The sequence below is a fragment of the Anolis carolinensis genome, chromosome 1, assembly GCF_035594765.1.
Source record: "Anolis carolinensis isolate JA03-04 chromosome 1, rAnoCar3.1.pri, whole genome shotgun sequence".
Classification (NCBI taxonomy): Eukaryota; Metazoa; Chordata; class Lepidosauria; order Squamata; family Dactyloidae; genus Anolis; species Anolis carolinensis.
In genome coordinates, this window is record NC_085841.1 from 310,387,847 (window position 1) to 310,411,862 (window position 24,016).

The 24,016-nt window shown below is 40.1% G+C and overlaps 2 protein-coding genes across 5 annotated transcripts in view; both read right to left on the bottom strand.

The window, feature by feature from the left end:
• Positions 1–20,350, bottom strand: part of heatr4 (HEAT repeat containing 4) — a 39,548-nt gene extending 19,198 nt beyond the window's left edge. Inside the window, exons 1-10 of one of the 4 annotated variants that reach the window (XM_062968111.1) lie at positions 20,306–20,350; positions 15,054–16,213; positions 7,393–7,580; positions 6,882–7,016; positions 6,062–6,262; positions 5,407–5,553; positions 4,590–4,778; positions 3,369–3,529; positions 1,871–1,975; positions 30–148 (exon numbers count right to left, since the gene is read on the bottom strand). In XM_062968111.1, coding sequence (XP_062824181.1) covers positions 30–148; positions 1,871–1,975; positions 3,369–3,529; positions 4,590–4,778; positions 5,407–5,553; positions 6,062–6,262; positions 6,882–7,016; positions 7,393–7,580; positions 15,054–15,979 — 2,171 coding nt within the window. In that variant the 5' untranslated portion in view covers positions 15,980–16,213; positions 20,306–20,350. Of the gene's footprint in view, positions 1–29; positions 149–1,870; positions 1,976–3,368; positions 3,530–4,589; positions 4,779–5,406; positions 5,554–6,061; positions 6,263–6,881; positions 7,017–7,392; positions 7,624–15,053; positions 20,283–20,305 lie in introns of those variants that run through there. The other 3 variants (XM_062968112.1, XM_062968110.1, XM_062968113.1) reach the window with 3 other exon arrangements.
• LOC134295465 (uncharacterized) lies at positions 8,746–15,014 on the bottom strand. The gene is made up of 2 exons (XM_062968114.1): positions 12,331–15,014; positions 8,746–9,115 (listed from the first exon to the last, which is right to left on the bottom strand). Exons 1-2 carry the CDS (start codon positions 13,942–13,944, stop codon positions 9,008–9,010), a joined length of 1,722 nt encoding a protein of 573 aa, XP_062824184.1. The 5' UTR covers positions 13,945–15,014; the 3' UTR covers positions 8,746–9,007.
• Positions 20,351–24,016: the final 3,666 nt, after the last annotated feature.

Below are 24,016 nucleotides of genomic sequence, written 5' to 3' on the forward strand. Positions count from 1 at the left end.
TGCTAAAGTGTCACATTGCATTTCCTTACCTAAGCTGGTCATGGACTTCTTTTCCAAGTTTGAAATGCCCAAGAGCCTTGGCAGCTGCCCGACGTACATCAAACTTCCAGTCTGTCCACATCAGCTGAACCATTTTGTTTTTGAGATCCTACATAGAAGAACAATAGATTAGCTCATGTGTGAACTAAGGGGGACTTCTGGCAGCAAGACCTAATTTGCCACTTTGCTGCAGAAGACACCATTTTAAAGTTGGGGAATTATTTTTGACATTAGTATCTTCATAGAAAGGGTGACTGTCTTATACAAGTGAACAAGCATGAAAGGAAAAGCATGATCTCTACCATCCTCATGTAATCTTAGAGGAATGCAATCCCAGGGGCATCTGTCCACAATTAAACCTTACTCTGAGCTTTCCAACCCTCAGCGGGGCTATACAACTTAGTACAGCCAATCCCTAAATTACGAACAAGATAGGTTCTGCAGATTTGTTCTTAAGCTGAATTTGTTTGCAAGTTGGAAGAGGTACATTTTAAAGTTTTACTCCAGCTAAAAATATATATTTTCAGCTTTGGATAGCATAGGGAAGGGTTCACACCCCTGTAGTGTTTATTTTTCTGTATGTGCCCCTGTTCACCTCACTTTCTGTCCCTGGATAGTGGGCTTTTGAAAAAATTGGCTTGCTGTGGAAACAAGGATTGGTACAAAAGCTTCAGCTGAGACACTTTTTCCCCATGATAAGTCTTTCAGGAACGAGTTTCCTTCCCGAAGGGTAGATTTTTCTCACTTTCTGTTGTCTCACCCTTGTTCTTAACTATGAGTCATTTGTAAGTCGGATGTTTGTAGCTCGGGGACTGCCTGTACTATGAGTCTAAAATGCTTTTAAAAATTAGGAAACTTCATAAAAGAAACAAGTCCCATCCTCTATTCCCACTTGCAGCCACTTGCAATTCACCACCACTTCTGGAAAGTTTTCTTAAAAGACTAGGTAAGCCTTGTAAACAAGCTGTGATTAAGGTTTGAGGGGGGGAATTGATCCAAAATTGCATTTGGAACGGATCATAAGATATTAACATTATGTGGCTTGCAGAAAAAAAGAATTCCCAATCCATTCCATAGCAGCCCTTATACTGTATCTTATATTATTGAAACAAGCCTCACAGGGTGGGAGATGGCAAACTTTTATTCCGTAAATTTCCTTTGTCATTGTTATTATACAATCGGAGCCATAATTATCTGTCAGCATAGACATACTTTCCAGTCATTTTACCATCCATGCCAATTGGCATTATAAATAATCAGATTTTAATGAATAACAATACAGTCTTATTATGGGTCTATATGACTCAACAACATCTTAGCATCCTGCAGCCTGAAATCCCCATTACAATGTTTTTTTGCAAAGAAGTATGAGTGATGCTCATGTTTTTAATGCACTGCATTGAGGCAAATGGAATTTATTACACTCTTGATTGCCCAAGAGTAGACTAGACATTACAGGTTATAGTTACAGTATTCCTTATAGCTAACCTCCTTTCTCTTCCATAAGAGGATTTCCACAGATAGCTGCCGAAGCAGTCAGACCTGTAAAGTGAGCCTATGATTGATTACAAAAATAAATAAATAAAGGAAACATTATATGAAAATGGGGGAAATCACTTACTATAACAAATGAATATCTTTCACAAACCGAGGGATCACTTGTTCTAAAAAACTTTTGCAAATATATAGCTTAGTCAAAGCCTTGTAAGAGCTGAATCTTTTGTGAGTGTGAATCATGCCAGAAAGTTAATCCTTCAGTTTCATTGTACAGTGACAATAAAGTCATTCTATCCTATTCAAATATTTACTGAATGAATGCACCAACCCCTACCTGGCTGATACTCCCAGGAATACGAGAGAATGTTTTACAAGCCAACACTCGATTTTTCCATTGGCAGCTGTTCAGTTCTGATGCCAGCAAACAATGAACCAGGCCCTGAAAGGATTATTCCAATAAGAAAGAAGATTAGAAATGGTATATCATCCCCACAGAAGATTCTCACTGTAGAAAGGAAAGATTCATCATTATTGAAAGTGTGTGACTTTCATTCCCATTTTGTTTTTGCATATCTTTGAAAAGCCTGTGGTTTGTTCTTACTGACATTGGAAAGGAAAAAATGTAAAGAATTTAGTGTACTGAAAAGTACTATATGAATTATTCATTGTTAAAAAAATGAGAGCATGACAGAATTATTGCAGAGAAGTAAAAATATCACTGCAATCTCTTAGAATAATAGAATCATAAAGTTGGAAGAGACCACAAAGGCCACCCAATCCATCTCCCTGCCACATAGGAACACCCACTCAAAGTACTCTTGACAGATGGCAATCCAGCCTTTGCTTAAAAACCTTCAGAAAGTGCTCCGATATTAGAAAAAAGGGTTTAGAAGTACATCTCCATCCTATTCTTAATCCATTTAGCATGATCAAATAGGTATAAGTAAAAGTCAAAACACATGAACTTGTCTTTTTAGTTTACCAAAAAAAGTAATTGGTTCTCAACAAGGAAAACCTGTAAGTTATTGCATATACAGGTGGCCCTCCACATTTGCAGTTTTAACTTCTGCAGATTTGATTATTCCCAGATTTGATGAAAATGCTGTCTCCAGGAATCTCTAGGTCCTCCACTGAGATTCTATGGTCAATTTCTAACAGAGTTGTGCCGGAGGACATAGAGATTCCTAGAGAGGTGTTCTCACAAGTAAAAAATTAGCAATAGTATTATTCAGTTTTTTTTCCTTTTGCAGGTGTCCTGTACCTTTAACTCCAGCGAATATGGAAGGTTGACTATAAATCTCCTGATTTTTCATATTGTTTAGTTGAGCTGCTACGCAGCTACAATATTAGGTAAAGGTAAAGGTTTTCCCCTTACATTAGTCATGTCCGACTCTGGGGATTGGTGCTCATCTCTATTTCTAAGCCGAAGAGCCGGCGTTGTCTTTAGACGCCTTCAAGGTCATGTGGACATCATGACTGCATGGAGCACCATTATTGTAGCCAAAAAGACAGAATTCAGGCTTCAGTGGATTCGAGTTACATGTTTTACCTTCTAGACATGTTCACTTACAGAGAGTTTTAAAATGGAACATAGTGTTTGTTATTCTATTTATAGAAATGATCTGCAGATTTCCAAATTGAAGCTAAGTAGAAGAAAAATCTGTGGAATAGAAAAAAGACTCTCAAGGCACAATTACCAGCATGCAGCCCCATGGCATGAGATTGATATCACTTTCTCTTTCTGCTAGTCAAAATCCTGAGTTTCAGAACATTTGTGGACCATGATTATCATGTATTTCTATTGCGTCTTTCTTCCGAGCCTTTATACTTACTGTGTGTCTGCTGAGCTGAGACAACAATAGACAAGCCTGTTCTTCTGTGGCATCATCTTTTTGATCAAAAATCTGATACAGGATCCTCTTTATGACATGTAAACTGGTAATGCCATCCATAGCCAGGGCCTGGGCTGCTGCCCAGCTATCTGCACTGTTACCTTATATCCAAAGGAGGATTATAGAGATCAAAAAAGGCTACTGTGCTACTGTGATCATTTTTAGGTGGAGTTATTCACCTCATAGAAGAGATACAACATGCAGGTAGCTATCTTCATCTATATCAGTGGTTCTCAGCCTGTGGGTCCCCAGATGTTTTGGCCTTCCAGAAATCCTAAAGCTGGTAAACTGGTTGGGATTTCTGGAAGTTGTAGGCCAAAACACCTAGGGACCCACAGGTTGAGAACCACTGATTTATGTCAACCAAGTCTAGCAGTTTTCTTCTCCAGTTGCAACATTAATTGCCAATTAAGACGAAGCCACCTCAAAATAGTTTGCATTACAACAGGGATAGCTGCCAACAATACAGTATTGTTGCTATGTAAATTCATCCAAGCAGCATGATTATTATGAGGATTTCAACCAAAGTCAGAAGGAACAGGGAATTCTGAGTACACCAGCAAATTATATTACCATCCCTCTTAAGCAAAAAAGTCCTCGTCCTTCAGTCCTATGAATCTTGGCTCCTTTACACCAATGGTTACAGTCTGACATACTAAAGCTGATTTAATAAAACAGTCTGGGTAGGTCTACTGAAGAACAAAAATTATGTTTAATATAAGATGGGTGTGTATTTATGGTCCCAAAATATTATTAATAAGCACGGTAGGATGGCTGTAAAGGTTTGCTGTAGCATTTTGTTATACGAGTTGCATGTTGATCTTAAATTCAGACTTAAGATATCTAATCCCCAGTCCAACTCACTATGGCCCCTTCTACACTGCCATACAAAATCCACATTATCTGTGAACTGGATTATATGGCAGTGTAGACTAAGATAATCCATTTCAAAGCAGATAATGTGGATTATCTGCTTTGATAATCTGGATTACATGGCGGTGTAGAAGGGGCCTATACAGGACTAACTTAATTTGCTAAGAATTGGTTACAACTAACGTCATTTGAAAGAGTGCCCTAATCTTTTATCTATTCTTTGACTTATCATTGCTTGGAGATGGATTAAGTTTCACAAGAAAGAAATAGAAAAGGGATTTTACTAACCATTTAACAAAGCATTTCTCATAATGTCCTGTGCCTCTTGATACCATTCCCCCATAGCATAAAAGCATACAGCTGCTGCCATTCTCACATGTGCATCTTCATCAAACAGGTTATTTTTAAGCAATGGCTGTATTTTTGCTGGTAAAGCTTCAGTTTCTAAACTCTTTGCACCGGCTTCCATTCCTATTACTGGGGAAAATCAGAATATTACATGATTTAATTTGTGAACAAAGTAATAATTCCAGCTCTATAAATAACATTTATTCAACTGACTAAACATTTATTTTATAAAGTTATTGCTGGCCTTCTAATTATTTCAGAAACATTTTAACATATTGAGAAAGCTAGAGGCTCTTCGGATTCTGATGAATGAAGGCATAACCACTGAAAACACAAGAAAATACAGATTCTGTAGAGTTGGCTGTGAAAGAAAAACTATAAAAGAAAATCTTTATTTTCATATCCCATGTTTTAGTATTGCATTGTTTGGATATGCTTCATTTTTGGACTACAGCTCCCATTAATGAGTTGCCACAGTGTCAATGCTAGTTGGAGAATTCTGGTAGTTATAGGCTACAAAAATAATGTTTCCAAGTTCTGTACTTTACCAAGTACCATCCAGTCATTTAAAAATGACTAAAAGTAACATGGGTCGTATAACTGTATGAGGAAAACATACTGACATAATTGATCAACAAGGGGAAGACAGTAGTTTATTTTTACAGTTATTTTTAAAGTTACTTCCTGTCTCTATAAGAATTGTTTGCAGTATTAGAAAAAATACAACTGAAATATAATTAGCAGAGGCTATTCATACCGGCCTCCTGACTTGACTGTTGCAAACGTTGGGGCCGCTCAAGCACAGCAGATGCACAGATAAGAATAGCATTGATCCGATTTTGAACATGCACATCCACAAGACCTCTGCTTAATCCTTCTATAGTTGCTGATTGCCATGGAGGATCTGAGCAATACATTGAAAACAATCAAAACACAACTCAACCATGGGGCAAAAAGTATTTCTGGCAAAGGTATGAGATTGCTAGCCCACCTAATTAACTTTGGGTGAGATTCTTCTAACTCGCCCAAATAACTTTGCGTTAATCCTTTTCTTCTCTCTTTTTAATTTTTTTATTGTGAATACACACACACAGAAACATACAATCTTTGATATTCCACAATCAAAATACAAGTATTTTCCCCCAATCCCACCACCTCCCCATTCCCACCCATGAACCCCTTGTCTCCTCTTTACATAATATGAAGGTACAGGAATACTACTGAATATTTTATACTTCAGTATGATCAAACTTGTAATAATTTCCCTTAGTTTCACCAGCTATTCTATTATCACTCAGAATCTTATTAATCTTTAACTTTATGTTAATTCTTTAACCATTATTGATGAATACAAATGCTTCAATAAATTTAAATGGAATATGACCAATTAAGACAGAGTTTGTAATACATACCAAGTTTCCAATCGGCCTTCCACTGTTCCAGCATGGTCCTACGGATTTGGATAATCTCAGACACATCTTCGGATTTTCTGTACCCTTCTCTTTTTCTCCCAGTTGATACTGAGGATTGTTGTTCTCCACCTGATTGAGCAAAGTCTTCGATGCTAGTGGGAAGTGAGGTCCAGTGGATGGCTCCCTTCTGTATTCTTTGAACTTTCCAAACAGATTAAGAGCAACTCATTTTAAAGAGCAAATGTCAATTCCATAGATTTTATTTACATTGCCCACAAATTACATCCACTTATTTTTTCACTTATTCAAATGACTTTGGAATCATAAGTTTATTCTATTTTATTTGTATCTTTCCTTTCTCCCAACATGGGGCCCATGGCATTTTACAGCACATCAATCTTTGTAATTACAAGTTGAGCATCCCTTATCCAAAATGCTTTTGGGCCAGAAAGGTTTGGGTGTTAGGGATTTTTTAAATTTTATTTTGAAAGACCTGTGTTTACATATACATACATAATAAGATATCTTAGAAATGAGACCCAAGTTTTCACGTAGAATTCATTTCTGTTTCATATACACCTTCATACACATAGCCTGAAGGCATATAAAGTATTTTTTAACAATTTTGTGCAGGAAACAATGTTTGTGTGCACTAAGCCATCAGGAAGCAAAGGTTTCACTAACTCAGTCACCCATGTGGACAATTTTGGGAGTATTTCAGATTTTGGGATTTCAGGTAAGGGATGTTCAACCTGTAGTAATACTACTTCATGATAAATTCTGCATAAATTAATTGTCCATATTAGTACAAAGTTCCTACCTGCCTTTTTTGGTGGCCTGAAGCTCCAGATCTCATGAGGTCTTGGGTAACGTTGCTCAAGATGTAAGTAATATTCATAATTATTATCCATAACTAAACGATCCTTCTTGTCTTGATGGACAATCCTGGCTGATCCTGAATGCACTCAGGAATAGGAGGAAATTAGGTTGGTAATCTACTTCATAGTTTGTTATAGGAAGATGAAATTAAATGTAAATTAATAATAAGGAAAAAAATTCCAAGTATTTCCTAACATTTTAATTAGATTCAGTTATGTATGCTGTTTTAGGTGTGCCTTATAGAGAAGAATCCCTTGGAAGGGTGGGGGGAAAATATACAGAGTATTCACAAGTAATTAAGATGCAGTTATAGTCAGACCTACAGCTCTTACAACATTATCATACTCCCACATTCACAACATTTGCTATATTTTAGTTGATCTTTCTGCTTGCTAATCCTGAGTCTTAATTATGCCAACAAAAGGATTTATAGATATTCCTGTTCCACCTACCAAAGTAGAGGTCTTGTTCAAAGATATTTTGTGTAGTATATGAGTATTTTCCAACCACAGAGTTCAATCTTCCTCGACGTTTAACAGGAGATAATGGTTTGAAGCTCTTCTTTGATACTCTATCTGCTGTTTTGTTGTTAGCAGATGGGTCATCTATGGCAAGCACTCTTGTGTGGAAAGATGGTCCTCTGGGAGATAGGAAACATTATTTCATTTATGATACCCGTAGAGCTGGAAAGAGAACAAGCAATGCTTAGAGCATTATGAAAATTGTTATCAAGCAGAATTAATGGCTGTTATTTGTCACGTAAGGTGGTCATCCAGCAAAATTGTAAACTCTTGAAACAGATACCTGAGAACCTGGGCAGGATCCTGCTTGAGATTCAAGTTGCAATTGGAGCAAAGACTATCCATTCCAGCAGACTTGAAGGTAGAACTCATCAGTTTCTAGCAAGTCTAAGAGACCCTCTCAACACAAAAGGTGTTGATTAGTGTTGCTCCAAACAAAATCATAGTAGCTTCCTCCTAGTAAACTGAGGTGTGAAGAGGAGTATTCTCATATCATAACTAATTTACTGAAGTACTTCCTTCTGTAAACTGCTCCAGATTTCTATTCTTGTATTTTAATCTGTTCTATAAGCACTGAACATATAGCTAAATCACAGCATGTTTCTGGCTGTATCCATATTGAACAATTATCACAGTCTGATACCACATTAACTGTCTTCATGCCATCCTAGTGAACCTAGAATTCTGTGTTAGAGAGACCTAGTACACTCCTCTGAAATGCAACATTATGGTTCTTTGGCAGAGAATGTGGCATATCTCACAAAATGCAAAATGAGGCTGAGGTTTGGGTTAAACAGAAGGAAGCACTTTTTAAAACACTGCTTAATGAAAACATGGGATGCTTTTCCACAAGACAGTTATGGCTTTCTTATGAACCACTTCAAAAGAGGATTTGGCAAATTAATGGAGGATACAGCTATTTGTAGCTACTAGTCAGGATGGTTATATGCTACAGCCAGAATTAGATAACACTGGTCTGACCTATTAGTCTCTTTTTACAATCCGCATTCTATATAAAATAGCAGCCAATAGTAACCTCAGTGTGGCTGAACCTTAATAGGAAAATGGTTATCATAAATCAGTTAGCAATGTAAATACATTATCTACAACCCTAAACAGACATTCACCAATTTATGGGTAGTATTATACTAGGGGCAAGGAAGTGAGCATACATGTAGCAGACAAAAGAATTCTCCGACTGAGTTCAACTGATTTTTTGTGTGTAAGTTACAGAGTCTAATGTCAGGCTCACTTCAAAGGACCAGTCTGAACGTAGATCAAAGATAGCTGCTCTCAAATCCAATCTTTATTGAAGAATACATGACTTTGGAAAAGTCGAGAATGACCTAATGTTTACATACATCCATTTTTATCACCTCTGATGCAACGTAACACCACACGCAAATATCATCATCAAACCCCACCCTCTGGATCACATTACTACTATTCCCACACACTATACCAATTATAATTGTTTATACTTTCAACCCTGAGTTCCCAGGCTCATACTATCTTCTCCCGCCAGGTGCTTTCAGGGTTATTTATGTTATGACGCCAGGTCCAGGGCTCGGAAATTCAGCCCTGGGATCTGGCTCCATGACATGGCGCCCTCGTTTTCTTCATCCTCCTCTTCGGTTCTTCTTTCATCACAATCCTGAAATAAATCAGACAATAACTCTATGTGTCCATTTTGTCCAAAGTCCCCATATACTTTTTCAGTAAGTTGCGATGGAATACTGGGTGTATTTTCCCTAAACTCTTTGGCAATGCCAACTGGAAAGTTACTTCATTGATAACACCCTGTATTCTGAATGGTCCAATATATTTGGGGCCCAATTTTCTCGAAGGTAGCCCCAATTTGATGTTTTGGGTACTTAACCACACTAGATCTCCTTTCCCTAATTTATCGCCTTCCACTCTTTTTCTGTCTGCGAACGTTTTATACTTTTTATGTGCCTCCTTTAAGGATGCAGTCACTTGACTCCAGCATTCTAGCATTTGAGCTTTCCATTTCCCTGCCCCTGTTTCTTCATCCTCTGTCCATCTTGGCAACTGGGGCAAAGGCTGTATTTCATACCCGTAAACTACTTCAAAGGGAGTTTTATTTGTTGCTGAATGTATAGTCGAATTAAAAGCTAGTTCCGCAAAAGCCAGCCACCTAGACCAGTCATTTTGTCTCATGTTAGAGTACATTCGAAGGAACTGCCCCAGTGTCTGTTGAGTACGTTCTACTGCCCCGTTTGTCATGGGGTGAAAAGCAGAACTTAGACTCCTTTCTGCTCCTAGCATTTCCAAGAATTTTTCCCAAAATTTTGCTGTGAATTGAACTCCTCTGTCACTGACCACTCTACTGGGACATCCATGAAGTTTGTAAATATGGTTTATGTATAATTCAGCTAGTTTCTCTGCCGATGGTAATTTCGTCAGTGCTATAAAGTGGGCCTGTTTAGAAAACAGGTCTAATACTGTCCAAATATAACGATGTCCTTTGCTAACCGGCAGTTCCCCCACAAAATCCATAGCTACACATTCCCAAGGTCTGGTAGGTTCCGCTACTGTTTGTAATAATCCCATTGGCTTCCCTCCTCTCGATTTATTTCTGGCACAATCGTCACATTGAACAACATGATTCTTTATGTCCTTTCTCATTCCTGGCCACCAACAATGTTTTGCTATTGCCTTTGTTGTTTTTGTAATTCCTGTATGACCAGCGCTCTGGTTATTGTGAAAACGATGCAAAATCTTAATCCTTAATATTGCTGGGATATACAGTTTCTTGTTCACAAACCAAAATCCCCCCTTCTGCTCCCCCTTTTCTGCGTTGGATGCGATCCACTGATCTCCTTCATAAGACTGTTTCAGTTCTTTTCCCCAACTATTTTCCCCGTCGATTACAACAATAGCAGTGTTCTCTTTCTGGGTTTGCGCTCTTGTCCTGACAACTAAGCCCCATTGTTTATCAGAGAATATTGTTCCCTCTTTGGCTGTGGTTACGCCTTCGTGTTGAGGCATGCGTGAAAGAGCATCTGCCAAGACATTCTGCTTCCCTTGGAAAAATTTTAATTGGAAATCGAACCTGCTGAAGTATTGTGCCCATCTAATTTGTTTGGGGGACAATTTCCGAGGCGATTTTAAATACTGGAGGTTCTTATGGTCAGACCAAATTTCAAATGGGATTCCGCTTCCTTCGAGGAAGTGTCGCCAGCATTCTAAGGCTTTTAATATGGCTAATGCCTCCTTTTCCCATATGGGCCAACATTTTTCAGTTTCACTGAACTTCCGGGACAAATATCCACAAGGTTTTAAGTTCCCATTTTGATCCTTTTGCAATAGTACTGCCCCGTATGCACAGTCTGAAGCGTCGCAATGAATTATGAAAGGGCTCCTTATATCGGGGTGTTTTAGGATGGGTTCTTTTGTGAAGCATCCTTTTAGGGTTTCAAATGCCTTTTGGCATTCTGGTGTCCAACTCAGTTTGGCGCCAGGAGCTTTCACTTTTGCTGTCTCCCCTTTCCCTTTTGTTTTTAAAAGTTCAGTAAGGGGTGCGGTTATTTGCGCGAAGCCTTTTATGAAGGATCTATAAAAATTTGCAAACCCCAGAAATGATTGCAATTGCCTCCTAGTTTGAGGTACTCCCCATTCTTTTACGTCTGATACTTTAGACGGATCCATAGCTAACCCTTCTGGAGATATCCGATACCCCAGAAAGTCAATTTGAGTTTTATTAAATTCACATTTGGACAGTTTTGCGTACAGCTTTGCTTCCCTTAGTCTCTGCAAAACTTCCCGGACCAATTCCACGTGCTTTTCTTTATCTTCGCTCACGATCAAGATATCATCAAGGAATATGAATACCCCTCGGTACAACAATGGGTGTAGTATTTCATTTATAAGCTGCATAAAGCAACCGCCGCCATTTTTTAATCCAAATGGCAAAATTTTATATTCAAAATGGCCGAATGCGCAGGAAAATGCAGTTTTCCAAGTATCCTCAGGTTTGATTCTTAATTTATGATATGCTTCAATTAAATCAAGTTTAGTAAATATGCTCCCTTTCTTCAATACGGTGATCAAATCCTTTACTAAGGGCATAGGGTATTTATTGTCCTTAGTAATTGCATTTAAATTTCGATAATCAATGCACAATCTTAGGGAGTTGTCTTTCTTTCTCCTAAATAACACTGGGGCTCCGAGAGGAGAATTGGATGGCTTAATGAAGCCTCGCGCCAGGTTCTTATCGATATATTTCCTCAATTCCTCCTTCTCCTGGACAGACATGGGATACACTTTTGGTTTTGGTAAGTTTGCTCCTGGGGTTATTTCAATTTCTACTTCTATATTCCTCTTGGGAGGTAATTTACTTGCCTCTTTCTGATTGAAAACATCCACAAAGTCTCTGTATTCAGGTGGCAATAGCTGTGGGTCTATTTCACCTGCTTCATCTCCCTCGTCCTCCTCTCCTGCAATTTTGCTTATCTCCCATTGCGTCTGTTGTTCTTTAAATGCTAGGCTCTTTCCTCTCCAATCTACTTCAGGATTTGCCTGTTCGAGCCACGGTATCCCTAATATTACGTGGTATGTGGCGATAGGGGCTATCACAAAGGATATTCTTCCTTCCCATTTGCCTATTTTACATGGGACCCCCCGTATTTCCTTTGTAGATACTTCCCCAGCCGCAACTGATCCATCTAGCTGCGAAAATGCAATTGGGGAGTCAAGCAACATCTGCTGGCATTTCAGCGCTCCTGCTAGTTCCGGAGTTATAATGTTCCTAGAACAACCACAATCCACGAATGCCCTGCAGGTGGCCCGGTTCTCTAGCCCCGATAGGCAAATTGGCACTACTAGCATGCGTTTGTCTTGACTCACCAGCCTTTCCGAAGATTTTGGGGCTTGCACCTCCTCCTCCGCACGCCTCCCGGTTGCTGGCTTGGGCTTTGAGGGTTTTGGCGGCTCCCCCTTCCGGGCCCAACATTCTGCTGCTCGATGGCCCGTCTTCCCACATACAAAGCATCCCGGTTTGGGTTTGTTGTCATCTCCTCTGAAGGGGATCCCCGGCCTCCCTCCGGGCTTTTCTTGCTTCCTCATTTCTCCTCGACCTCTCGCCACCGGTCTTTGCTGGCCGCCGCTGCCCCTGAAGCGCTTTACTTGGGCCAGGGTGGATTCAACGCGCCCCGCTAGTTGGATCCAGCCCTGGAGTGTTTCGGGGTCATCTCTGTGCGCTGCCCAGCTAAAAACCTCGGGGCGTAGTCCCTCTTTAAATATCTCCACTTTGGTCACTTCAGACCACTCTGGTACCCTTTCCGCGAGGTGGAGGAATTCCTCTGCGTACTCGGGCACCGTTTTGTCCCTCTGCTTTATTCCTTTAAGCTGGTCTCGAGCCCTCAGTTGCTCTAGCCGGTCTCTGAACCGGTTTTCTAGTGCGGCGAGGAAGCGGGGCACTGACCTCAGGCATGGGTCGCGTCTGGCATGTAGTTGTGCATACCAGCTGGCAGCTCCTCTCTTTAGTGTGTTGCCGATGGCTCGAACCATGCTTGCTTCGGAGGGGAATGTGTGTGCATTATCTTCCATGTATCCTCTGATGCTAATGAGAAAAAAGTTCAATTCAGATGATTCCCCTCCGTATTCTAGTTTGAGATCTTCCCTCCTTTGCATCCACTCTGCGGCCCGTTGATGCTGTCTGGGGGGCATGGGGAAGGGTTGCATCGGGTTTCCTTGGGCGGCCCCTTTGAACACGCCGCGCCCCACTCCGGTAGTCGTTCTGCGCGGCTCCCGACATTCTGCCGCTGCTGTCGGCCCTTCCACCCATCCGAATGCGGGCCTCGCTGTAGTCCCCGCACCTCGCCTTTCCTCGTCGTACGGCACATCCTCCTCCACTTCCTGGATCTCCGGCTCCTCTCCGCCTTTGTCTGCTAATCCACTGGACCCGATCCCTGGCCCCAGTGGCCTTTCCACCCCGACACCCATTCGGGGGGTTGGAAGTTCTGTTGGAGTTGGCGGCCTCAGAGTTCCCATAGCTCGCTGGCGCTCCATTTCGCGGGCCATTCTGTCTCGGAACTCCAGCTCCCGCCAGTATTCCTCATCTCCCTCGTCCCTCGCCGCCACGGGACTCTGCGTTGATGCGCGCTGGCCCCTCTGGCTCCAATCTCCTTCTTTACTTGGCTCTCTCTCGGCGCCATATCGGATGGGCTCTTTTTGGAGATTCTCTTCCAATAGTGGGACCAACCTCCCCACGGTTTCCGACAGCCTGGATAAATTAGTTTCCAGGATGGATAACCGCAGGGCTACGGTCTCTGGCATGCTTCCTCCAGATCCCCAACTGGTTTCTGCAGCCGCAGAGACGCCTCTTCCTCCTCTGGGAATCCTCTGAGTCACGCCGTTCGGCCTGGGGTACCCCGTAGAGGAAGCTACGGCTTGCAACGTCTCTTCTCCCAACGGCCGGGCCCCTGCTCCATTTGGGCTTTGATCTCCTTCTCCACTCATTATCACTTCACTGCGAATCCGCAGGAGGGTGAGAACGGGATTCTCGACTTAAATGTCAGGCTCACTTCAAAGGACCAGTCTGAACGCAGATCAAAGATAGCTGCTCTCAAATCCAATCTTTATTGAAGAATACATGACTTTGGAAAAGTCGAGAATGACCTAATGTTTACATACATCCATTTTTATCACCTCTGATGCAACGTAACACCACACGCAAATATCATCATCAAACCCCACCCTCTGGATCACATTACTACTATTCCCACACACTATACCAATTATAATTGTTTATACTTTCAACCCTGAGTTCCCAGGCTCATACTATCTTCTCCCGCCAGGTGCTTTCAGGGTTATTTATGTTATGATGCCAGGTCCAGGGCTCGGAAATTCAGCCCTGGGATCTGGCTCCATGACAGTCTAATATATACCTTCATACTGAATGTGCAAAAGCCTGAGATGCTTTATAGGAACAGTAACAGTGTTCATATACAGAAATTACACAACTAGAATATTATAGAGCTGGAAGAGACCATATGGACCATCTACAAGTATGTCTGTATTCTTGTTCCCAGTTTATCCCTACACAGGGCTCAAACATATCTCATTCTACTTAATACCTACAACTTAGCCACTGTAAGGGCATTAGTGAAAGCTATTATTTGTTTCTTCATCTCTCTGATTATAAGACTATGAATGAGAAAGAAAAATGGCACATTTAACCATAAAAATATTAAAATTTCAGGAAAAAGATGCATGTAAACCTAAGGGACTATTTTTCTTGCTGGTAAGAGCTCTTTGACAGTGGAATATGCTGCCTCGGAGTGTGGTGGAGTCTCCTTCTCTGAAGATTTTAAAGTAGAGACTGAATGACTATCTGTCAAGAGTGCTTTGATTGGGTGTTCCTGCATATAAGTGAGTTGGACTGGATGGCCCTTGTGGTCTCTTCCAACTCTACAATGCTATGTAATGGTATGACTAAGTTTAAGATTATGATCCCCTGCAGACTCGCACAAAAGTAGGTTTTCCTAAATTCAGTTGAACTTATTTTCTAGTAAGGAAATTAAGATGCAATGCACATGTTGCATCTGTGAAATTGCAGTTTGCCTTACCTATAATAGGCAAGCAGGGATGTCTCAGGTTTCTTCTCATGGATTTCAATATGACTTCCCACAAGAGCTTCTGCTTCAATTTCATTCAGCAGCTCCATATCACTTTCGGAAGTGAGCACATACTTGATGCTGCTCCAGTCATACTTTTGCCTCCTAAAACCCCGTGGTTTGCCCTGAACCCAGCGTCCCCAGGCGGGCTGATTATTTACAATCCATTGAGCTGTAGCCTTGCTTAATTTTGTCAACAGCCTTTCTTCCCATTTCAGGTTCTGCTGCTGTGGTTTGTGGGCTGGGGTGCCCTGCAACGCTGGCTTTGACCATCTTTTGGTAGTCTTGTCTCCCAACATATCCGGGGGTTCAGTTAAGAATAACCGTGAGTGCTGGAACTCACAAGGAGGAGGAGGAGAAACCGGAGGAACAGGTACTAGCAAAGTTGGGTCTGGAATTTCACTTTCTACTTTAGCTTTGTATATGCACTCTTCCACAAAATAAGGAAAATTTGGAGGGGTAGGTGGTTTGGCAAGAGCACCTTCTGACTTCAGTTGGTAAATTTGTTTCTTTAATGGTTTGAGCCTTCTTGGTCTAGGAGTAAAGTCTTCGCTTTTTTGCTTTTGAATGACACTGCAAGGATCATATAGGCCCCTAGAGTCAAATTCCATGTAAGATAGAGAGGATGGTTGCCTTTCTGAAACAACCTCTTTGGCAAAATGCAAACCTGTGGCTGCATTCTTCAAGCACCGTTTCTGATAGTGTGCTTCATACCAGTTGGTGTGGCCGACCTCTCTTTGATACATTATAGGCATTTTTGCTTTCATTGCAGACTCCATAGCTTTGTGAGATGGCAAGTTCTTTCGGTCAACTCTAATTTTCAGGCTGCCTTCAAGTGGAAAAGGATTTTTGCTCTTGAAAAAAGCAGGCATCTCCATCTTGTCACAATTGATGAGGTTAATTACTAATATCTAGCTGCTAAAAAGAAATGTGCACAAGAGCTGAAGCTCCACTGTTCTCTGGGACAATTGAGCTTTTCCTAAACTACAAAATAAAGATAAAGAACTCTTATCAATTTCTTATCAAAGGGGACCCAGCAGCATCATCATGCTTCCCTAAACAGCCTACCGTTGCAGAATGTTGATGCTGAAACTCAAGAATGTCTCATTCACCTGTGATGGAAATAGGCAATATCAAATTAGAGCAAATAGAAAGGCAAAAGGTTATGTCATTTTTTTCTTATCTACCAATCATCTCTTCTGGCTCATCGTAAAGGAAATGCAATCCTTTCCATCATATCTAGTTACAATTATTTAATTTGTACATATTATTAATTCTGAACCATTTTTATCCTAACTTACAGCCCTCTGTTCTTTTATTTTCTAGTCATTTACTGGACACTAGCTGTGCCCGGCCACACGTTGCTGTGGCGAAGTCTGGTGGTATGGGAAATAAAGTATTGAGGAATTGGTGGTAGTTAAGGTAAAAGGTAAAGGTTTTCCCCTGACATTAAGTCCAGTCGTGTCTGACTCTGGGGGTTGGTGCTCATCTCCATTTCTAAGCCAAAGAGCTGGCATTGTCCGTAGACTCCTCCAAGGTCATGTGGCATGACTGCATGGAGCGTTGTTACCTTCCTGCCGGAGCAGTACCTATTCATCTACTCTCATTTGCATGTTGTTGAACTTTAGGGTTGGCAGAAGCTGGGGCTAACAGTAGGGGCTCTCTCCGCTCCCCCAATTCAAACCTGTGACCTTTCAGTCCAGAAGTTCAGCAGCTCAGCGCTTTAACACGCTGCACCATCAGGGGATATTATTTCCTAAAGCTTGTGAATATACAGTATTTCTGATAGGTTTTTTTGTCTGTATGAATGCTGCAATTAGGCAAAATGATTAGCATGTAATGGCCTTGCAGCTTTAAAGCCTGGCTGCTTCCTCCCTGGGTGAATTTTTTGTTGGGAAGTGTTAGCTGGCACTGATTGTTTTCTGTCTGGAATTCCCTTGTTTTCAGAGTGGTGTTCTTTGCGATATTTTATGTGCTTCTACTGTCTGTGGCCCTCAGAAAACAGAGGATTTGCCAGACTTTGGTGATGGGAATACTTTGTTGGGAGGTGTTAGCTGGCCCTGATTGTTTCCTGTGTGGAATTCCCCTGTTTTCAGAGTGTTGTTCTTTATTTAGTGTTCTGATTTTAGAGATTGTATTGTTCTGTTTTATTATACCACAGTAATTTTATATATTCTGATTTTAGTGTTTTTGAATACTTGGAGGCAGTTTGTATTCATTTTCATGGTTCACAGCAACACAACAACAACAACAATAATAATAATAATAATAATAATAATAATGATAGTAATAATAATGGCTTTGGTAATACTCACTGCTTTACTCCCTTCTCAGCTTCCTTTCTGGAAGAATCCTTTTTTGGGAGGTGTTTGCTGGCCCTGATTGTTTCCTTTGTGGAATTCCCAATTTCCCTGCTTTCAGAGTGTTGCTCTTTATTTACTGTCCTGGTTTTAGAGATTATATTGTTCTGAATTATTCTACCACAGTAATTATTTCATATTACAGTAGAATCTCACTTACCCAACATTCGCTTATCCAATGTTCTGGATTATCCAATGCAGTCTGCCTTTTAGTAGTCAATGTTTTTGTAGTCAATGTTTTAAATTAATTGTGATATTTTGGAGGTAAATTTGTAAATACAGTAATTACTACATAGCATTACTGTGCATGGAACTACTTTTTCTGTCAAATTTGTTGTATAACATGATGTTTTGGTGCTTAATTTGTATAATGATTATCTAATTTGATGTTTAATCGGCTTTTCCTGAATCCTTTCTTATTATCCAACATATATGTTTATCCAACGTTCTGCCGGCCTGTTTATGTTGGATAAGTGAGACTCTACTGTATATTTATAATCTTATATTATCTGCTTAGAACTGGATTATATGAGGCCCCTTCTACACAGCTGTATAAAATGCACCCTGAAGTGGATTATATGGCAGTGTGGAGTCAAGATAATCCAGTTCAAAGCAGATAATATAAGATTATAAATGGGTTATATAGCTGTGTGGAAAGGCCTTGTGTCTACACTGCCATATAGGGCCAGGCTGTGGCGCAGCTGGCTAGTAACCAGCTGCAATAAATCACTTCTGCCCGAGAGGTCATGAGTTCCCAACCATTAAATAGCCCGGCTTGCTGTTGACCTATGCAGCCCCGAAAGACACTTGCATCTGTCAAGTAGGGAAATTTAGGTACGCTTTATGCAGGAGGCTAATTTAACTAATTTACAACATCATAAAAACTGCCAGCAAAACACGAGGAAAGGAATGAGGAAGTACAGCCACTAGTGGACAGTGAAGCAACAGCTCCCCCTGTGGCCGGAATCGTGAAGCTGGAAAAAAAATGTTAAATGCCTCTGTGTCTGTCTATATATGTTGTTTGTCTGTTGGCATTGAATGTTTGCCATATATGTGTTCATTGTAATCCGCCCTGAGTCCCCTTTGGGGTGAGAAGGGCGGAATATAAATACTGCAAATAAATAAATATAATCCAGTTAAAATCTGATAATCTGTATTTTATAGGCAGTGTGGAAGAGGGCTAAGTGAAGCCTAACTCTGCCTGTCCCCTGGGCTGAGTGGGTTGCTATGAGACCAAATGGGCGGAGCTTAGCCTTCTAACTGGCAGCAATTGGATAAAAACAATTATCCCTTTCCCTCTAATTAGGACTTTATTTTTCTTTTCTTTTTGTTGTATCAATGTAGAGGCGTGGATGAGGGGTTTTGCTGTCAATTTTCAAGGTTGTGGGGTGTTTAGTTTTGTTGTTTTGTCTGCTGCCGTGATTCCATCACTCTTTTATATAAAACTAGCTATGCCCGGCCACGCGTTGCTGTTGCGTTGTCTGGTGGTGTTGGTGAGAAATTGTTGAGGTAGTGGTGGTATTGAATGTCTGTTGTATGGTTGTCTTTATGTTTAGTATGCATTTGGTTGTTTGTGTACTGTGAAAGTGGTGAAGGTAGAGGGGGTCTATGTCCCTGTGTAGTATTGTATAGTATTTATACGTTGTCCATGTGTTGTGAATGCTTGGATTGTGTCCTGCTGCATAGTAGAAAGGGTTGGGCTGGATGGCCCTTAGGGGTCTCTCCAAACTCTTGTGCCTGTCCCCTGGGCTGAGTAGTTGCTAGGAGACCAAGTGGGCGGAACTTAGCCTTGTAACTGGCAGCAATTGGATAAAAACAATTATTCCTCTACCTCTAATTAGGTCTTTATTTTTCTTTGCTTTTTGTTGTATCAACCTAGAGCCGTGGATGATGGGTTGTGTTGTCAGATTTCGAGGTTGGGGGGCCTGTAGTTTTGTTGTTTTGTCCGCTGCCCTGATGCCATCACTCTTTTATATATATAGATGTATAAATAAATAAATAAACAAACAAATAAATAAAAAATAAATAGAAGAAAGATAGAAGATAGATTAGTAATTTCCTGGGGGCCCTGGTGGCGAAATGTGTTAAAGCACTGAGCTGCTGAACTTGCAGACCGAAAGGTCGCAGGTTCAAATCCCGGGAGCGGAGTGAGCGCCCTCTGTTAGCTTCAGCTTCTACCAACCTAGCAGTTCGAAAACATGCCAATGTAAGTAGATCAATAGGTACCGCTCCAGCAGGAAGGTAATGGTGCTTCATGCAGTCATGCCGTCCACATGACCTTGGAGGTGTCTACGGACAATGCCGGCTCTTTGGCTTAGAAATGGAGATGAGCATCATCAGGAGAAACCTTTACCTTTAGTAATTTCCTCTTAACTGTTATGTCATGATAAATTGGCTAATCTCAATACAGGATGCTATATTAAATTTCAATATTTCTACTGATAATTTTTGAAAGGTGTATGAATCAGCTGTTAAGAATGAAGGGCTCTATTATATAAGAAAACTTTATCACAGGTTTGCCTTAAAACAACCATTAGTCAGAAATAACTTAAAGGTATGCAACTAACATTAAATTTCAGCATGACACTATGATCATTGTCTTTTTTGTTCACTTGTATCTTCAGTTTAGCTTAAACCAGAAAATATGTACTGAGATATTGTACAAGTGTTTTTTTCCATTAAGCAAACTGAAATTCTTTCACTTTAGCCTTTCTATTATATTATCCATAACCATTAGGAAATTTCAATTTCCATTATTTTTCTTCTCCTTTTTCATGAAGGTATAAAACTTCAGATTAACCTTTCAGATCTGGACCCGAATGAATAAGAACCAGTTACACTCACTTGTTGGTCGGAAATTAGTTTTCTGGCTCCAGAAAGATCTCTCCTTTAAGTGTTTACAGTTGTTGCCTGGTTACAGGCAATGTACTTTACATTCTGTCAGGTCTGATTTGCTAGTTTTAAATAGAGCTCTCTATCTGAATTTGCATCTTCACCCTAGAATTAATGCAGCGTGACACCACTTTAACTGTCACAGCTCAATGCTATGGAATCCTGGGAGTTGTAGTTTTACAAGGTCTTCACCCTCTCTGCCAAAAAGTGCCGGTGTCTTATCAAAATACAAATCCCAGGATTCCATAGCATTGAGCCATGGCTGTTAAAACAAGGTCAAACGGCATTAATTCTGAAGTGTAAAAGTGGAATTTCTTTCCAAAAGATATAAAATCGAGAGAGAGAAAATGAAAAATGAGTCATAGGTGGTAGCACATTGTTGGCTAGGAGAAAAATATTATCTATGGATCTAAACTATCAAAATGATCATTTAAATACAGGTCTTGAAAATCTACATTTTATAGTGTGTGTTCCACTCACTCTCAAATTCTTTAGCTTGACGTATCTGATCCTTTTGATCAAAAGACAATGTATGTCCTTTTGTGATTAGTTTGTTTTTTGAACAGCTCCATATCTACTTGGGAGATGGGAGGCAGGCTTTCCAAAATAGCCTTTAAGTGAGGCCAAATGTGTGGGGACTAAACAACCTGGCAAGATTGGCTCAGGCCCCATTTACACTGCCATATAATCCAGTTTCTGAATACAGATTAACTGCACTGAATTGGATTATATGCCAGTGTACTCATAAAATCCAATTCAAAGCAGTTAATCTGAATTCTGAAACTGGATTGCATTGCAATGTAGAGCCAGCTTCAGAAGTGATATTATGGAGGTAGGATGGCAGCATTGGGTAGTGTCATTAATATAATTACTGTACCTAATTTTGGGTTTTTGTTTTTTTTAATGGCTGCTGGATGAGTGCCACTACAAACATTTTATAAAAAAACTGAAGTGTTTTGAGTTTCTCAATGTAGACAGATGTGGAAGTATGGAGTGTGCATGTGAATTAGAAAATGTATCACCTATATTCTGAGTCCTCAGTGTCCATCATTTGCAGTAGCTTGGGTTCCCAATGATCAAGGCTCCAATCATTGTGGTGCTTTGTCTCAGGATGGATCTACACTGCTATACAATGCAGTTTCAGAATGCAATTTAGCTGCATTGAATTGGATTATATGGTAGCGTACTCATATAATCCAGTACAATGTAGTTAAATTAAATCCTGAAACTGCATTATTTGGCAGTGTAGATTCAGCCTCACCTACCAGCTGTCCTTCCCTCTTAAATCTGCACAGCTGAATTTTGAGATTGTGCAAGGAACTCTTGAGACAGGGCATCAGATAAGGAAGCTCAAATTTCTCTTATCTCTAAACTACATATAAACTACTTTACTGATATCCACATACAAAGATTCACTTTCTCTAACATTGCTCTAGCAACCTCAAAATTACATAAGGAAAAACATAAAAAGAAAAGGTTGTAATCTGGGCCTTTGCTTCAGGCAGCAACATGTTTTGGACTAGTCCTGAACAAGTTGGAAACATCCGCTACTTTACATCATTTATTGTAATGTAAAAACTCTTGTGCCTCACTTCATGGAACATGGATGCATGTTCAGTTCCATGAGTGTGCACATATGTGCTCTCACATACACAAAGAGGAAGTCAGCAAATACAGTAAATACACATATAACTAAGTAAAAAGGCTGTAAAGGATAACCCAATGGGACCTGTTTCCAAATGTGCTTTTTATTTGAGACCAGTAATTAAATTTATTCTCATAGAGCACAAATATAATGAAAAGCAAGTTGAAGATAACAATGCATTTGAAAAAAATAGGTGCAAAATGATATTGAAATATATAGGACACCCTAAAAATATATACATCCTTTAATATCTTACGATTCTGGCATTTTAGGCATTTTAAAATATATATATTCTTAATAGGCTTAAAGAGTACAATAGTAGAGAAATGCCACAAAATTAAAAGAGGAAATTTAAGCAAGGTTTGCAATTATATACTTCAACAATGTAAACAATGCATTGCTGCACAAGGATGATAATTTGAACACCCAACTTACAAACATCCGACTTACAAATGACTCCCAGTTAAGAATGGAGATGAGATAACAGAAGGTGAGAGAAATCTGCTCCTTGGAAGAGAAATACCTAAGAGTTTTGGGGGAAAGGCATCTCAGCTGAAGCCGTATCATCAATCCTTGTTTTCACAGCAAGCCAAATTTTTGAAAAATGCAGTTCTCACGGGGACAGAAAGTGGATGAAATCTTCTGAACAGGGGCCTAAGAGTAAAACAAACACCACAGGGGTGTTAACCCTTCCCTATGCTATCCAAAGCGTATATATATTTGGCTGGAGTTACACTTAAAAATGTACTTGTTCTGACTTACATACAAATTCAACTTAAGAACAAACCTACAGAATCTTGTTCATTACAGGTGACTGCCTGTAATTTTGATTGTATTTATTGTATTTTAATTGGATTACAATTTTATATCCACACAGTATTATTTAAATGTGGTTTTTCAATTTCTATATTTGTTTTGTTTTAAATTGTTATGAGGCCGTGGGGTTGTTAACTGCCTTGAGTCCCTACATGGAGAAAGATGGGATATAAATAAAGCTAATAATAACAATAGTAATAGTACAGACAGTCCCCAAGTTATGAACAAGATAGGTTCTGCAGGTTTGTTATTAAGTTGAATTTGTATGTAAATCAGAACAGGTACATTTTAAAGTCTCATTCCTGCCATACACACACACACACACACACAGATATACAGGTGAGGTGAAAAATTGAAAAAAACGAAAAACATAGGCTTGTTGTGGAAACAAGGATGGGCGAAAAAGCGTTAGTGGAGACACCTTTTCCTCCCGATAACTCTTTCAGGACAGGTAAGCCTGTTTGGAAGCGACCTCAGGGACTGCCTGTAATAAAAATAATGATTCAATTGTCCGATTGTTTTTGTTGCTTGTGTGAATGTAAATTGGGTTTTAATTTTTGGTTTATGTTGTTTTGTACGGCATTGAATGTCTGCCTCTCTATATGTTGTAAGCCACCCTAAGTCCCTACTGGGGAGATAGGGTGGAATAGAAATAAAGTCTCATCCATTAATAACATGTTTATAGTTTTTAATGGGAAGCCCTTGCATTTTGCTACTCTGTTGCCGAGTACACATGCCCAGTATGGAATACATCTCACCATGTTAAAACAGTGGATATGGCTCTTAATAAGACATTCCGCATTATCACAGGATGCCTATGCCCAACTCCGCTGGAGAAATTATACTGTTTTTTGGCCGGAATTGCACTACCTGATATTTGTTGGGTAGTACCAGCCAGCAATGAAAGGACCAAGGCATTGCCAGGTCCTACTTACCTATCTGACCGCTTCTCTTCATACCAACCTGCCTGAACATTAAGATCTTATAGCAAAGCCCTTCCCTCGTTTCTGCCACCATCGTAAATGTGGTTGGCAGTGACGAGAGAAAGGGCCTTCTTGGTGGCCGCGCCAACTCTTTGAACCCCCCCCCCAAGGAGGTTAAAACAGCCAACTCCCTGACATCCTTTAAAAAGCAGCTAAAAACCTTTCTGTTCGCACAAGCTTTTGAAAAAGGCACTTAGCTGTAATGACAGGAAGGCTAAC

Bases quoted from the DNA above. Each gene is read 5' to 3' on its own strand.
- LOC134295465 (XM_062968114.1), bottom strand. From the start codon at position 13,944: ATGAGTGGAGAAGGAGATCAAAGCCCAAATGGAGCAGGGGCCCGGCCG. The intron at 9,116-12,330 runs GTGAGTCAAGAC...GATTTATTTCAG, and splicing joins CAAAATCTTCGGAAAGGCTG to GATTGTGATGAAAGAAGAAC.